We start from the raw sequence: 17,278 nt of genomic DNA on the forward strand, positions 1-17,278 counted from the left end.
GGCATGTGCTACTTTTTTTTAGTATGCTTCCTTTATGGTCTGCTTTTAAATAAACACAAGAGCAACAAAAACATCTGCAAAGGCAAATGAAATGTGTGGTTAAATGCATGTTTAACAGTTGTAACTTTCCTAATTCTTTTTTTTTTTTTTTATGGAAATGCTCATTTACATTGAAAATGGGAAAACAAATTCATTAAGTGGGAAATGAGACGAATGCATTTAGTTTATTGTCTGTATTATAGCTTGTTTGCTTTTCAAATTCAGCGTCACATTCAAATGTCATCAGCTTATATTTAGCATGGAATGGTACATGCTCTTTTTCAGGAAACAAAAAAACCCAAACTATTACACCCATTTGCGCAGCTACACACATTCATATCTGGGAGCTATAATTAAATGCTAATGGTTTGCAGTATGCAGCTGAATACTATATTAACATTAGAGCCTGTTCTCTGTCACTCATTATTGTCAACTTCCACAGGAGAAGTCCCCCCCCTTGTACACCTCTAATGACCCAGCGGTCAGATGAACACCTTGGTGAAGGAAAAGCATGACAGAGACAACACCCAGGATGTTTGTTTGTTTTTTGTCTGGAGATAATAGTGTGCATTGCTGCACCATAACTCAGAGCACAGCGGCAAAATGAAGCTTATTTGCGTGGGAGAACTCCGGCAGACATTGTACGGCTCTACAAAGGATTTGATTGGTTGTCCTAACAGCAGCTTCAGGCAGTAAATCTTGATGACATCACAGATTAGAAAGCTGGCTCTCGGAGGCTGTGTGCATAAATCTTTTTCAGAAAATGAAAGGAGAGGAAATTTACCCTCAAATGCTGCAAAAGAACAACAACAGAAGAAATAAATAAAATAAAAAAAAACACCTTGTCTGGCATTTTCACTGATGATGCCATCCATTTAAAGCATGAAACCATGTTTTAGTGAAGACTTAGAATATTTATCAGGTAGGCAGGCGGGTGGAGCGAAACTTGCCGGGAAGAAAACATAACAAATGTCCTTGAAGGTTATCTTTCAGCGTGTGAGACAGTCTTTAAGAAAAAGAGGATTTGATATAGTTTATAAATGCTGGTAATGAACAGCCTAATTGCTGAAATAGTATAAAATCTGATTTAATACATCACGCACAAAACGCTGCATTATTCTTGCTAAATTAAAATATTGGGATTAACTTCAATCCAAGCAACATATCGGAGCACCGATGGCCGAGAGCACTTCGGTTAGGTGCTCTCTCTCCTCCTCACATTTCCTGTCTCTCTTCAGCTGTCACATCATACATTCAAAAAGGCCCCCCCAAAAAAAACAACTTCATAAAATATATTATATACGTTTCAGAAGACCTTCCAACATACTGAGAAAGAAGCTTGTACACCCCAAGGACAAAACTCCAAGGCGATGTTGTAAAGGTTTACAGCACATAAACGAAGGGTGCAGCATGGGATCATCGGCACTCGTACAGTCCATCTCTAGGACAAGGGAACATCCTTTCAAGACATTCAGGTTCAAATCTTTGCCTGAGAAAACTGCTGAACTGTTAAAAAGAGGCGCCGATGACGCTTAAAAACATCTCTGAACAGAGGTAGTGGCCTGAGGTACCAAATCCCCACCCTGCAATATATTTTGTTATATTGAAATCGAAGAGGACAAACAACATCTGGCGAAGGGAATGCCGATTCAAATCCGCTTTTTTTTTTTTTTTGGCTAACTCAGGTTCACTTACATTTGTCTAAATGTTGATTAATGCACACTGTTCACTCTCTGGATACATAAATAAAAACAGTTTAGAAAGATCTGTCAGTACAGATCTAGCCCTGTTCTAACCCTGTGACCCTTACCACTCACAGACGACTGAGAGTGTTACAGACTCAAGGTGAAACTATGGCAACAGCTGCGCTTACGACTCCCATTGGACCGCCTTGATCATACTAATGATCCGTGGAAGCTTGTGTTTCTAGCTCTCTCCGCCAGCAGGTTTAGCAATTAAGAACCTTTTCTGATGAGAGGTGAAACGTCTTTATGACCAACCACCAAGTCAATGAACATCATTGAATATCAACGGATGGATTCCTGCACAGACATCGTGCTGAATCAAAAAAACTGTAGTGACAGGGTTGGGTACATCGTCAGGCAGGCAAAGACACCGCCCAACATGTACTAACATACATCATCATGATCAAATATAATCTCTCTGGGAAACAGGATCTAAGGTTGGAATTGGAAGTGGATACCATGTTAACAACAAGGTACCTGTGACATGTTGCGCCCTGCCATGACTCAGCTCTTTTACCTGGGTGGCGAGGCTGGAGATGTCCACCACGGTGACAGAGTTCCCGCAGCTTGCCCACACTGAGTCATCCAACACCAACAGTGTCCGCACTGGTTCTGATCCCAGACTCACACATCTGCACGAGTCAGGGTCCCAGAGGTCATCTGAAAAAGAAAACAACAAAAAAAAAAAAAAAAAAAAAACAGCGTGAGCAGAAACGGAAGAAGAAAACTGCTGGAAAGTACCAGGATGTCAAAAAGAACACTTTCAAAAATGACTGGCTATTATCACAGTTAGCCAACAGTTCAGTTAATAAACTCTCGGCACGTCCCCCCACTTCTACGGGAACACATTGAGCCGGGCAATTAAATTCAACTCTTCCCACTTGTACCTCAGCAATAAGCTAGGTGTTTACTTTAAAAACACTCTTAAAACGTTGTTGAGCAATTACTAAAGCATCAGCGGAGAGGGTTCACAGTGGAGAGGGTCATTTTCTTTCACTCTAATGAAAAAACAGCCATACGAAGAGAAGAGAAGAAAACTAACTCCAGGTTGACTCGATGCGGAGTGTAGCCTTCCATTTAAAAACACACTGTGCATCCCAATGTTTGCACCCTTACCACCCACACAATCCTGAGTGGAGTACGCTTTAATCCACTTTCATACTATTTATCGTCACTTCTTTCTTCCTCTCTCTCTCTCTCTCTCTGTCTTTGCTTCATCACTGTAAAAATGAAGCAGACTTTTTTTTTCTTTTTTCTTTCTTAGAGCTTTAATCACGGGGCGCACGTTGCAGCTGCCATAGAAGCACATAAAAAAAAAAAAAGTGAATAACATAAGCATTTCTTTTGCTGTGCGTTAATGAAGCAAAATTAGAGAGGGGAGTGCACCCAGCCATTTAATTAACATTTTGAGTTGTTTATTTCTTCCTTTCATAGCAGAATAGCTTCACAATGCCTTCTGACTTGCACAGGTTAATTGCTTGGCATGTTATAAAGGTCACATTTCCACCTTTTCAAAATTGGCGCTTGTAAACGTCACCCTCCTCGGGTCCCTCAAAGTCACGCCGGGAAAGCTTCTTCCTCTCATTTGTCACACTTCCTCGACTTCTTCCGTCTTGTTTCGCAAAAAAAAAAAAAATATTTTCATTGTAGCTTGACAGGATGTGTGACGTGCATATCTTGGTTACAGGAGCCGGAGCACATTATTCACCAGGCAACAATGTGTTGCATGCATGCGTAAGCCTTTTGATACAAGGCTCGACTGAAACCTCGGCGTTTCCTGGCTGCTGCAGACTCCTTTTTAGACAGCAGAATGCTAGTCAGGAGCATAAATCTTTAACAGATGTGCCGAATCCACAAACATTCCCGACATCCTCCAGAGCTTTTCTCCTGTCTGGGTTTTTTTAAATATATATATATAAAAAAAGCATGAATGGTAATATTTAATCGGCAGGCAGCAGCTTGGTGTAATTAATCATCCTTTCTGCTTGAGAGGAGAGAGGAGCACAGGAGGGAGGCAGGCACACTGACGTTCTGTGGCCAGGTAAGAGGAACCTGGTGATAGAGCTATTGTGCTCCTGCTGACTGTGAAGGCTGCAAACCAGCACTCAGATGGTGTAAAGCCCCCCCTGGCCTTGTGCGATGCCTGACTAAACATGGCATGCCATCTACCACATGGTGTTATTTTCATACTTACGGCGGGTGTGTGGAAATCAAGAGGAAAGGCGAGGAAAGTGATTCTAAGGCAACAGTTTGAAAAGGCAGTCTGAAGTTGTGACAAAAAAACTTTCATTCTGAAATCGAGCACGACTCAGAACGTCGCTTCAAACAGGCCACATGAAGGAAGGACGAAAGATGAGTGCCGTAAAAAAAACTGAATATTCATCAGGTCACTCTGAGAAATGAACCTGCTTTTGTTTGGGACAGGCGTCAATAAGAGATGAACCGTAAATGATCTGTAAAATCAACTTCTGTACAGCAAAGATGGGAAAGACTGATTTTGTGTCTCGTGAGTTCAAAACGAGGAATTAAATTAAAAATGTATTTTTTCTTTCTTGTGGTGGTTTCACATCAGGGACCAGAGTCCAGATCCAAGTAGACTTTACCTTAATGTCAGGTTTATTTCATCAGTGTGACCACAAACGCACCATACTCAGGTACCGTGCCCGAGTCCGCTTGGAGCGGGCGGATTGGGTTCAAATCCGACCTGTGGTTCCTTTACTGCTTGTCTCTCTCTCTCTCTCTCTCTCTCTCTCCCTGAGTTCTGACTCTGTCCACATCCCTGTCTCTCATAAAGGTCCCCCAAAAAAAAACCCTTTAAAAAAAAAAAAATACTGAGCGTGGCAAAAACAGAATTGTTCTCCTGAAACACTCGACACATAAAGAATGACAGTGCAGTCGACACACAGGGAGACTTAAGAGAACATCCATCCGTCTGCAAACAAATCAAGCTTGCAGTCAGCTTACCTTTGTCGCTCCTTTCATGAACCATCAGCGCCCCGTTCCGCAGGCCGGCAAACAGGAAGCGAGCGGAGTGCTTCAGGCACAGCACGGGGCAGCCCTCCGGGTTGTGGAGGGTCACCAGGCATTGGGCTGCAGTGTCCACACTGCCGTACACCAGGATGCTGGGAGAAGAAAAAAGCAGAGGCAACATGATAAATGAGTGTCATTTGAAATGACAGAGCGCCTCGTTTTCATGCAGTTTGATTTAACAGTGCACTTTGGAGCAGAGCATTGTGTATGTGCATCCACTCTGTCTTTCTCATGTTTGAAATGCCATCTGAAACTTTTCTGCATCTTATTGTCTCCTCCAGGATGAAAAATGTACGCCGCTGAGCGGGTTTTCTCTCTATATGAGAAGAAAATGTTAAGTAGCATTGGAGCTGACAGTCTTTGGAGTGTGCTAAAATGCTGAAATTGTTGTTTTTTTCCCCCCCTATTTTATTGTGCCTCTTTATTTTTTTTTTTCTTTTCCCCTGAATAGACACATAAATCGGAGAAGGATGAGTCAGCATAAAAAATAAAAAAAAAATGCTGCCATACGATTTGGGAAGCTGAAAAAAGACTAAACACGAGTAAATAAAAATTACAGAATAGCACAAACATCATTTCTAAATCCGTGATCGAGGAATATTTTCCTGCTTGAAACATTGTAGGTATTTACAGTAACAGGAGACGGAGATTAAAGCAATCCCCTGGTGCACACAGTGTGTGTGTGTGTGTGTGTGTGTGTGTGTGTGTGTGTGTGTTTGTGTTGGGGGGGGGGGGGTTGCAGAAGGTTTATTGGATTTGAAAATGAAACGTAGCAGCAGTAGCAGGATTGGTGTCTGTTAGGGCATCAACTTTGATTTCCTGCTTTGATGAAATATTGACAAGCAAATCTATACAGCCATAAATGTCTTTGGAGCGTAACACAAGGTAATGCAGGATGCTGGAAACACATTTATGTTTTTTCTTTTATCTCCTTACATCTAATATCACAACATTGCCTCATTGACATGATTGTATTTTTTTTTTTTTTTTTTTTTCTCGTGTGTGCTTTCCGTCTCACCGTCCGTCGTCTAATCCCACACATATGTTGGCAGCGCTCACCGACGCCGCCTTGTGAACTCCCGCCTCCTCTTCCTCGTTGGGGGAAGTTTCTGGCACATATTCAAGACAGCAAACACCTGAGCCAACCTGCAGACTCTTCACAGCTCTTGGCATGGGCCTGTTGAGGGAGAATATCTCTATCTGCCCCTGGGAACCTTCTCCTCTGGCTGCCACCTGTAGGGAGGGAGGGAAAAAAAGAAGCTGGTTTAAAAAGGGCGAGACCCTGTGTTAAGCTGCTCCAGTGGACTGAATCATAACGCGGGTAATAAACTATTCTGCTGAACCAGAATAAAGAAGGAGATGGGAGGTGCAGAGAGCAGAGCTGGGCCGGCCTGCCTCAGCTCACGCCTGCGGTGCGTTCACTGTCTTCATCAAATTAAGGTGCAGGCCGGAGGATAATGTGCCTTCAGGTTACACGTTCTCCACCTGTCAGCGATTTCATTTTCAAGGAAGGTTCAAGTCAATTATCCTTTCAGACCTTGTCGTGCGTGGTCCTCGCTCACTTTTCTTGAATATCACTTCGAATGTTAAACACATTACGTAACGGACTCACAATGTCATCCCGGAACATCAAACAATTCTTAAAACTCGGGGATCTTTTCATCAGCCGAGAACAGAGAGGCTGTCGTAAGTTTCTGAAACTCTTTGATTTGTTTAACAATGAGGGTTTTTTATGAGTTTACAGGATCAAGTGATTGTTCTTCTGACTTCTTATATAAACTGTGATGGGAAGGTTACTTTGAAAAAGGGGGGAAAAGTTAGAGATCACAACTTGCTGCAGACTGCGTTCACATAGTTGGAGGACTTTTTAATGACTCCATCGCGCCGATGTTTCACACCCACATTTGTTTCGTTTTGATCACTTTTTTTTTATTTCTACGGCTGTTTTAAACTCCACGTTAAAGCTCGACGGTCTTTGGAACAAAAACAATCTGATCACATTTAGTTTTGTTCTTTGCTGGAGGTGACCTGTCGAGAGCGATTCATTAGTGAGAGCTTTAGTCGACTGCCAGGCTCACAGTAGAGCACAAGGGTCATTCTATACATGAAGGTGTTTAATGTCTCATTTTACATAGATGTGTCTGTTTTCTCCATAAGCTGTATTTACACAGGTTGTACCCTGATACATCACGTTTAGTAGTCGTATGTACAGTCTACATGTATATTTGCCCGCCTCAAGCAGACCCTCAACAAACACACCTTGAACTTCCACATTGGCTTCATTTTTCAAATCTGGACGTTGCTGCTTGATTCTCTCTCAGTAGTTCATGACTAAACGTCTATCTTCGTCCAAATATATATTAATGAATACTCTTTGTGCTCTTATTTGACAGGACAGTGGATAGAGGAGGAAACCAGGGAGGGAAGGGAAAGACCCGGATCAGAGCTGCCCACCTTCAGGATGAGAGCCACTGTCTGTGGGAGGCCGTCTGCGCCCCACCTCATTTTATTATTGTTTTTCTTATTTTGTGTATTTTGCATTTTCTATGCATATTTTGTAAATTTTGTTCTATTATTTATTTTATCTTATTCTTTATACTGTTACTTTTTGTTACCTGCTACATTTTATTTTGACTTATATGCTGCTGGAAACCTACATTTCAATGAGTGAGTCATCCCAAAGGGATCAATAAAGTAAAAAATTCAGCCTAAGTCTAAGTCTAGTCTAAGTCTAAGTCTAGTCTAAGTCTAGTCTAAGTCTAGTCTAAGTCTAGTCTAAGTCTAATTCATTATAGATTTTAACGCAGTTTTGAAAACCACTTGTACTTTTAATCAATCTTCTTAGTGGGTGTGTTAAGAAACCAGCATATCCATGATTAGAGATTTTCATCTGCAACAAGTCACCTACTATTGGCTGCAAATCTTTTCACTGGATTTAATCAGGAGAGTTCAGTCAATCTTGAAGTTTTAAAGAGGTTGTTTTTCGAGAACTCAAACTGTACAACAAAACATTTGACTGCTTTTACAAACCGATCTTGCACCCCCCTTCTGGGGTTTCAACGTGACCAAGGTGACACACAACAATCGTAGGCAGTGTGCTGAGCACAAATACAGAAGAAGAGACAAGAATTCAAACGGTGCCTTTGAAAGCTGGGAGCTTCATGTGGCTCAATTTGGATTGATTGGAAGTTTCTATCATTCAGCGCCTCTGGATGTCTGTCCCTTTAAAAAAACAAACAAAAAAAAAAAACAACAACTTTAAATGTTATCCAAAATAAAAAGTCCCGCTGTCAGAGCAAGCTGCTCAAGGCAGAGCACACCAAACAGACTGAGTGTTTTGTTTTCCTGTGTTACACATTTATATTAGCCTTTGTGTAATCCTGTCAAAGCCAATGCTGAGGATTCGCAGACAGCAGGGGCCCTCCAACCTCTATCTCTGATGCATTTCCAATTAAAGTGGCGTTGCTCCCAATCCTGAACAATTAAAGTGGCGCTGTGGGTTTTCAGCGTAATTTTATCCATTACGCCTTTGTGTGGCCCGGGTGGAGGTCCCGACAGAATACAATGTTCTTTTTTCGGAAGAAAAGCACAGCTGCTTTCAGCTTGACACCGAAGATTTATTCTCTGTATGAATCACATCGTGCGAATGTGACGTGAGCTAAATATAGTCTTTAGCTCTTCTCCTCCACAGTCACCCTTATTTGCATGCAATCATTTGTTTGATTTGTATCAGCGTGCAGAATCTGGACAGGAGCGATCCTGTGGGCTCTCGAGAATGAGCCAGAACGAATAATGGTCCGATGCACTGGCTGGAAAAAAAAAAGATAGCGAGGACTTATCTTGCAGCAAAGAGCCCTTTACAAAACACAGCTTCAAGTGACTCTGTGTATCCAGAGCCAGAGGCGGAACCTCTCTACAGTCCACATTTGAAACATGCACATGTCCATCTGGACCTCCAGCTCACACATGAACACCATCCTCATCATCAGTCATTGCATGCTTTTCTCCTCTGCAAATACTAACACCTGACATCAAGTCATCATTACTGATTTGGAAAAAAACGATATCTGGAGTCCTGCCCTGGACAGACTTCACCTCTCAGCCTGGGAGAAATAAAAACTTTCCAACCAGTAGATGCCCTGCCAGCATTAATTAGATAGCTGTGGATGCAGCGGGGGAGCGTGATGGCACACTGTGCACGATTGTATTTGCCACATGAAGACACCAAAAACCACGGCTCACCAGATTGTTGATGCACTCAGAAATGCATTTCAACATTCCCCCTTAGTGCCACTCATCGTGAATCCTAACTTCCTGAATAAGTTCATAAAAGACGTGGTTGGTGGTTCGATGTTCGGGACCAGGAAGGTGAAGACAAACAGGGGAACACTGGGGCATCAGGCTGATTAGACACAATGCCATTACTCTGATCAAAGCACACTAAAATCCCCAACGCTCATCTCACTTTAACGTGATTAGTGTCAACTCTTATTTGACAAGCCTGCCAGCGAGCTAGCACCAGGCTAATTACTGTTGCAGGCCTTCACTGTGTTTTTGAGTGGAAACAGGTTCCTCGTCGTTGCTTTAGTTCAGTGTACTTGTTGTGCTGTGCAGTGTGTGAACGATCACAGTGCTGGGAGACGTCAGATGTGCTGAAAGGAAGAATGTACCACTTGATCCAGTTGATATCAAATATAGTAGAAACCTCGAGCAGCAGCATTAAACCACAACAAACTGCTGTTTGGAGACGCAGCTCCAACACCTCTCCACTCGTGTGACTGACAATGTGCCATAATTAAATCACCATGATATGATAATAATTTGATCAAAAGGTGCTGGAGTTTATTCACCGTTCCTGAACAATGCCCCAGCACAGTTTTCCTTCTTACAGATTCTGATCATTTGAGGAAAAACTCCCTCATTCAAAACTAATTTGAAGAAAACAACATCATTACTTTTGTAGCCTCCACCTGCTTTAGGATGTATTCTCTTCCTGTATGGTGAGAATTTGTGATCGTAAATGTAAGTATCAGCTAAAATAACGTAGCAAAGAGATGCACATGGTCCTGGATGGTAACACACACACACACACACACACACACACACACACACACACACACACACTGCTGCGGACTTGAAATGCAATGTTGAAGGGTTTGCGAGTTGATTTGTACTTGCCCTCAATGACTGCGAGACTCTCTCGACAATATCTCTCAAACCCGAGGCGCGCATTGAACTTCTCTTGAATGGCATGAGAAATGGCTTGGTCTCGACCTGATAAAGTTTAGCTCTCTTTGCCGTGTGCCCGACTGCGATGCCTTGAAGATAAGTGAACAGAGATCTGCTGAGGCTCGCCGTGCCTGAACACACGCAGATGTTCAGAATAATAAAAAAAAACCCACCAGAAACAAGATTCAGCCAATTAATGATCCTCTAAAATGAACATTCAGCATCCGTACACGTTCCTTAGAGTCCTTCAAATAAGCAAAACAATAAATGTACGGCGGCTATGTGCTTGTTTTGATTCCGGCTTTATGGCAGGAAATGACTACGATCGAGTTTTCAGCTCTGTCGGTATTTCTCTCTGAATTAGAACATCATACTGGGATTTTGCGAAAGCATCTCTCATTGTTGTTCTGGTCAGACTTGAACCCAAGCCGTCCGCCTTGAGGACCAAGGCCTCCGTAGATGCGGCGTGCATTAACCCCTCATCTATCGCCCCCCCGACTGTGTTTTCGGTGGTTCATATATTCTTTTCCATGTGGCATGTTTGCGATGAGAGGAACGATAAGATTGTTGTTCCAGACACATTCCCGTGTAAACGATCTTGTCTTATCACAGATTGTTCTTAATCTGTTTTGTCCCGAGTTGTTGAGCGTCTCATGAGGGATTAATGCTATTAAGAGCTCATGCTATTAAGCCTTTTTCATAGTTTAGTGGAAAAATAACAGCATCTTGACCATCTGTGCATGTGCATGCTAACTACGAACCATGAGATGAAAACCAGGCAATTTCTTACTCACCATTCATTCACCAAATTGAAATGAATAATCAGAAATTTATGTTTCATTCTGTTCTAGATGCTTTTTTTTTTTTTTTTGTCTTCGTTCACCAACACCACTGGAAGCCTCCTGATTGGTTACACACATCAAGTGGCCATGCTACCACTGTAATAGTCCGAGCTGTAAGAGACGTTAAAGGTCACAGTGACCTCTGCCCCTTTAAACACTGATATCAGAGTCCTCTAAATGCCAGCTCCAACATATCTCCTGTTCCCATCTGAGCTAGCACCTGGTCCATTTTACAATCGCTCCACAAAGTACCTGAGTGTGTGACACCGAGCTGTCCTCAGTGTCTGTGGGAGCATGCACTTGATTTAGTCACCTTTAAGGTCGGAGGAGGATTACCTGATAAATTGGCCACCATCACCAAAAAGATGGGAAAGAGAAAAAAAAAAAAGAAAAATTGATGGCAGATTCTTCGTCTTGTTTTTTTCTTTTCTCTGTTTCTAGATCCAGCTAGATTCCCACAAGTGCGGGGATTGTGATATAATATTCTTGCGGCATATATTTCCCCACTCATCATAAAAATACTCTGCAGCAGTTACCTTCCACTTGCCTTAAAACTGTATTAATTTGCACTTCCTTGATGACACCGTGCAGAGAGATGTGGCAGCCTTGAGAAACGTCTTTAATTCTTTTTTAATGAACGACGGCAGCAGAACGAAGGAAGGACATCGACGCGGTAGGTAATGGTCTTAAAAAGCATCTTTTATCTGCAGTGGCATTATTTTGTCTGGTCTTTGTTGAGTGTGTGTGTGTGTGTGTGTGTGTGTGGGTTGATGACGATGTAGAGTGTATGTTAGCGACATACTTACCCAGAGGTAGCCTTGAGGTAAGGAGGTGCTCGCTGCAGAGAAGCCCAACAAAGCACAGTGAACGGGGTTGTGGAGGGCAGCCTCCAGCTACAAGAGAAGAAATAAATATTGATTCAATACAGGTCCCGGCTCAATACTGAAACCTTCCCTTTTTCTTTTTTTTTCCATTCTTCTTCTCATGTAGTCACAAAAACACATTGTGTAAGTGACCACACAGCTGGCCTTGGCAGGTCACTCTTCACAGGCATGCATGTGGAAGAAAACTGCTCGCTAACAACACAGTGCATAAAGTCTGTCTTTGACAGGAACATGGAATGAATGGCTTTTTAAACACATTATAAGCTGTAAATCAACATGTATAAAAAAAAAAAGCTAGTTTGAAGTAGTTGCTTCTTATATTCAAAAATGTTCTCTCCAGTCCTGTCTCCTAAGATTTGGGCGGCTGGGTGTTGTACTTTGGTTTGTTTCACATTCTCTTTTTCATCCAAACGCATTGATGCATTATTCCTAATTCTTTTTAAATGTGTAAGTGTTTAAACTTTTATCTCCAAACCGTTGATGCATAATTCTGCATGTTCTTTTCCTTTTTCTTGTCTGTAATTTGTCACTGTGTGTTGTCAAACAGACTTTCTTTGGATTGTATAATGCGTTGTCTTAGGTAGATTTCCCCTCTGGGACAAAAAGATTTTCTCTGCTTTTTTTTGCAGAAAGCCTTCTTTAAAGCTCCTGTGAGGAGTTTGTTGGAGTTTGAGGAAGTTGCTACAAAACTTTGACCTGCAAAAGCAAACAAGACCACCAGCACAAGGAAGGATTATTTTTATTCAGCTACTTTGATTGCCTGAAACTGCCGCCGCAGGGTAGGTGTCAAACAAGAAGATAAACAACTGCTTCAGAAAAAGACTTTGAGAGTGAAGACTCGCAGAGATTAATACGATTGTCAGATGGAAGCGATTTTTCTTGCTGTTATTTCATTGATCAGTGGATAGTTGAGGAAAATGGAAAAAATAAGTGACATGCAAGAAAGGAGCCACAGGTCGGACTTGAACCCGGGCTGCCCGCTTGTACGACTACTGCCTCCATACATGTTGGCGCAACCTGACCGCTAGGCCACCTACGCCCTGTGCAAGACATTTTTTTGTTCGTTTAAAACAAAACAAAAAAAACCCGACTTACACATGTACGCATCAAGATAAAGAACAAGAGGTTTTGCTCTGTCCACAGGGGGGCGCCAAACTCAACACAACCCTCCCAGGTTCCTCTCAGGAGCTTTAAATGTCGACTATATTCTGAAAATAATTTCTCTGATTAGTTGTGAGCCCAACACAAGACGTAGCTAGTAACATAGCAAGACATAAACCAGAATGTTCTTATTGGCACGTAACCCTGCAGGTAAAATACTTCAGATTCATTTCCACTGCTTTTTTCAAGATCAAAAGAACAAAACCTGAAAACAGCATTTGATCTCTTAGGTATTGTAGGAGGTGAAAAGAAGGGGTTTGGCCCTCTCCACACACTTTCAATACCTGTATAATTAGATGGGTTGTTTTGGGCTTCGTTTTGTCTTCTTCGGCTAACAAGAGGTTTTGCTCAGAGGGGTCCAAATATTCAAATCATGAACCAGAGCCATATTTATATCAGTAAAATACGCCAACATCTTTCGTGAAAGGAAAAAAATAAATCTATAATTCTTCGACATAAATCAAATGTGTTTCCCCTGAAACGGAGTGATGAAGGTTGACATTTACATCATAGAGCCTTTGGCAGACACATCAAACCCCCCTGTGGTGAAAGCTGCTCTTCTAAACAGCCATCCACCCGACAGGAATTTATTTTTATTTTGGTACATGACCGCTAACAGTGGGCCGCATGACAGACAGAATGGTTAATTGTGTGGTGTTGGGACGTTGAGGAGTGTGTGGCTCTCTGGGTGAAAGGAAGGGAGGAGGGGGGTGTAGAGAGGGTCAGCGATGAGCACCGCACGTCTTTAACTGTCGTCCTCGGCGGCGGCAAACATCAATCAAAGGTAATTTATAGCCTCACCCTGACCAGGCCCCTCCCACTTTTCCTCTTATGTTGTGTGTGTTTTTAAACACCAAAAAAAAAAAGAGCAATAGCCGCCAGATCCCTTCTCCTTCCATCTGCAGCCACCCCCCCCCCCCCATGTCAGTCTCCATCTATTTAAATTCACACCACAGATGCACTGCTCGTCCTTTCTATCAATCTCACAGTCCCACTTTCCCATTTCTCCTTTCCTTGTGTTGTTGTAATGTCCGCTCTTGTTCCTCTGTTCCTGCCTTTCCTCCCTCTCCCTCTCAGCTAGCCCTCTGTCAAGTGCAGAGAAGTGTTTTTTTTTTTTTTTTTTGATAGGTAATTAAGCGGCAGCTATAATAGGTGTCCATATGGAGGCCCTGTGGTTAAGAGAGGGAGAGGGCTAGTGGACCTGAGGGATTTGAGCGCTTTAACAGTCGACGCTGGTAGTTCAATGGTGGTTGGATTTTTATCCGTCACCCGAGACCGGCAAGCATCGCAGGCCAATCTTTCCGGGCCCTGATTGCTTTGTATGTTCGCTCTCTCCAGAGTCAGTCTGGCGATGCATGTGGGATCCATCGGCTCCGTCAGACAATCCCATCACAGCTTCACAAGATATTCAAAGGCGGGAATGTGCGTTGGGATTATTCAGATAAAGAGCTGCTGGGTAAATGAAGAGCCTTGCTCCTCAATGAGATATCAAGCGTTTGAAAAATGTGACACCTCCTTTTGTAAAATGACGGCGTGTCTCGTTTTGGAATATTTTCACAAGTCACGAGCTATTTCTTAATGACGTCCTATTGTGCTCAATGTGTTAAATAGCAGTGCCTTTCATAGCTAACTATCATTTTCATCCACAATAATTAGCATTATTTAATTTGAAAAGAGACCCACGGACTGTTACATGAAGCTACTCTGTGCATGTTAATGGTTCACAGGGCTTTGAGGAGACCAGAAAAACCAAGCCAGTATAGATTATGTTCGCACAAATGTGCAGACAGTGACTATGATCAATACAGTAAACCTGGGCGCCACTTATTGAACTTTTTCAAACAGCCAGCAGAAAGAGAGCCAGGGTGAGGAGCACAACAAAGCCTGAGAGATCATTTCCACCTGTGAGTGTGCAAATTATATCGACAGGTACAAAAGGACACGGGGGGTCTTCTGCTGTGACCGTATCAGTGGAGATCTCAATGCTAATAAGGTATCAGTGAGCCACCATTTAAAAATCAATGAGATCCAAGCATCTTCTAAGTCAATTGTCAGTCTCGCTTATGGCACAGAGTATTTGCATGTTTGTGTGTAGGTGTGTGTGTGCAGAGCTCTGGGTAGCTTGGTTGGCTGAAGATATTCCCCGGTGTGGAGACAGGATGAGAGAGGAAGGTGAGCCTGTAAGCCGGCTAAGGGAGGTTTGATGGGAGTGCTTGGGGGAGCGTGCAGAGGAAAAGGGAGGAAACAGGCAGGTGAGCTAATTAAAGGGAGATTTGTTGATGTGATGAGAGGGCGGCCTCCCAGCTGCTGGTTACCGGTGACCCAATGGTCGACAAAGAGTCCGCCCCACCCATTACCCCAAGAGGGCGCCAGCCCATATGCCGTTTCCAGGTGTCTGTGGGTAAGAGGAGCTTCCATTGCTTTTCTGGGTGATTAATGTAAAATGTGTGTAATTAGAGCAGCTCCTGCAGGATGGAATGGGTGGTAGCATTTATCTGCAATCTCTTCCGTCTAATGAGTACTTTTTTTTTTTTGCTGAGTAACACACTGATACAGCTCCATGCTATCAATCAAGGAAGTGGAAGTCATTGGTGGCGATCTTAACATAGGTTGTTTTGAAGCAGTGGATGTAGCCAATGACTTGTCGCCCCTTATGAGGCCTTGATTGATCAGAATTTTGGCTGTTGCCTTCTGGGCATTTTTGTACCACAAGATTCCCTATTGCATAAAGATGTGCCCCATTACATCTCTATTCTGGAAGTCTGCAGTCACCAGGGGGCTCTCAATCGAAACAATAACAAAAGATGACTTTAAGACTAGCGGGGAATCATGGGAGTGATTCTTTCTGCTACAAGAGGAACATGTAAAACAGAAGATTATATGTTTACTGTGTGCCATGGCCGTTTCCACGACAACGTATACAACTAGGTATGTCTCTGGTTTTAAAAACTGTTGAAAATATTTGAGTTTATGTAAAAACTCAACTAAAATGCATGAATTTTGAATTAATTTCGATATTTTAATGTAAACATTGTAAAAACATTCTACATATTTTTCCTTTAAGGCACTCCTGCCATGGCTTCACTTTTAAAACTTTAACGTATTACCTTTTCTCCAGAATCAAAATCTGAACCAAAGTTTTTTTTTTTTTTTTTTTTTGTTTCCACTCAAGAAGGAAATTTGACCCGACGTAAAACAAATCAGTTAAAACTGTCAATCAAATAGAATCCATTCATTTTCTACAGCTCATCCGGGTATTAAATAGAATTAAAAAAAAAAGATATAATATAAAAAACACAAGACTGACTAAAGGTGCATGATGAGCTGTACAGCCGTGCAGGCGTGTGCATGATTAAGGTCGAGTGTTTCTCTCTGCAGTGAATGGGTCTAACATGGCAGACTGAGGGCTTCATGCTCCTGGCTGTCAGCCTGTCAGAGCTCTGTCCCCTTGGTCTGGATCTCTTCCACAAATCCAATTAAAGTTGTTTTACTTCCCACAGCTACTCAGGTGCTCTGTTTTTTTTTGTTTTGAAAGCATCACTCCTCTGCAAGCAGTAAGAAATCTGCACTCAGAGATATAGGAGGATTTACTACACATCATATTTCCAGAGAGAGTCTATGCATCATATCCACAGGGGACTGTAAAGTTACTGATGACACGACATGCTGCACACAGCATTGCATTGTTTGGCCTACATAATGCTTGCGTAATGGATTCTCTTGTTTTGGAGGGAGTGCTCCTCTGTAGTACCTTGTGAAATACTGCACAGGTAGGATTCCTGAGCACACGTTTCTCGACCCTTCAAAAGGGAAAAAAATGAGTCTGCAAACACTCTACAGTATTTTGTAGTGTTTAGCTTGCTGAAAATCAAATAACAAATATTATCTCATAAACCACTTGTGTTCAGAGAACTGGGTGCTGTATATTACACCCAGGGAAAGACATGCTTTTTACTCTTTCTTTTTTTTTCTTACTCCGTAGTCACAGTGCCTTCCCCCAATTCCACATACCAACAATCTTTTACACGCACTAACACGCACTAATAGAAAACTTCCACTGTTTATTAACTGGTAATTGACTGGTGCTGGCGCTCGTTCCCCCACTGCAACCCCACCGCCTAAGGCTACAGGCAGGACAGCCACAGAGTGAATTGCCAGTCAACCTGAAATGACTTACACCCAGAGCCCTGCTACACGTAATGCACACTAAACAAGCTGCTAACATGAGGAATGTTGAAAAGATGCTGTTTGGCTTATCAAGAAGGCGAGCTCGGATAGAGACGGGCATGGCAAAAAATATATGAGGATACTAAGTTTGTTAACCATTTCTGCTCTTGGTTTGACCTTT

General features: G+C 42.5%; 1 protein-coding gene across 3 annotated transcripts in view; it reads right to left on the reverse strand.

The window, feature by feature from the left end:
• The window catches only part of arhgef10la (Rho guanine nucleotide exchange factor (GEF) 10-like a), a 136,533-nt gene that overhangs the window by 21,051 nt on the left and 98,204 nt on the right, over window positions 1-17,278 (reverse strand). For all 3 annotated transcript variants that reach the window (XM_079341945.1, XM_079341946.1, XM_079341944.1), the window contains 4 exons: window positions 11,692-11,778; window positions 5,833-6,047; window positions 4,749-4,906; window positions 2,302-2,444 (listed from right to left, as the gene is read on the reverse strand). In XM_079341945.1, coding sequence (XP_079198071.1) covers window positions 2,302-2,444; window positions 4,749-4,906; window positions 5,833-6,047; window positions 11,692-11,778 — 603 coding nt within the window. The remainder of the gene's footprint in view (window positions 1-2,301; window positions 2,445-4,748; window positions 4,907-5,832; window positions 6,048-11,691; window positions 11,779-17,278) is intronic.

The sequence above is a fragment of the Symphodus melops genome (genome assembly GCF_947650265.1).
Source record: "Symphodus melops genome assembly, chromosome: 4".
Taxonomy (NCBI): domain Eukaryota; kingdom Metazoa; phylum Chordata; class Actinopteri; order Labriformes; family Labridae; genus Symphodus; species Symphodus melops.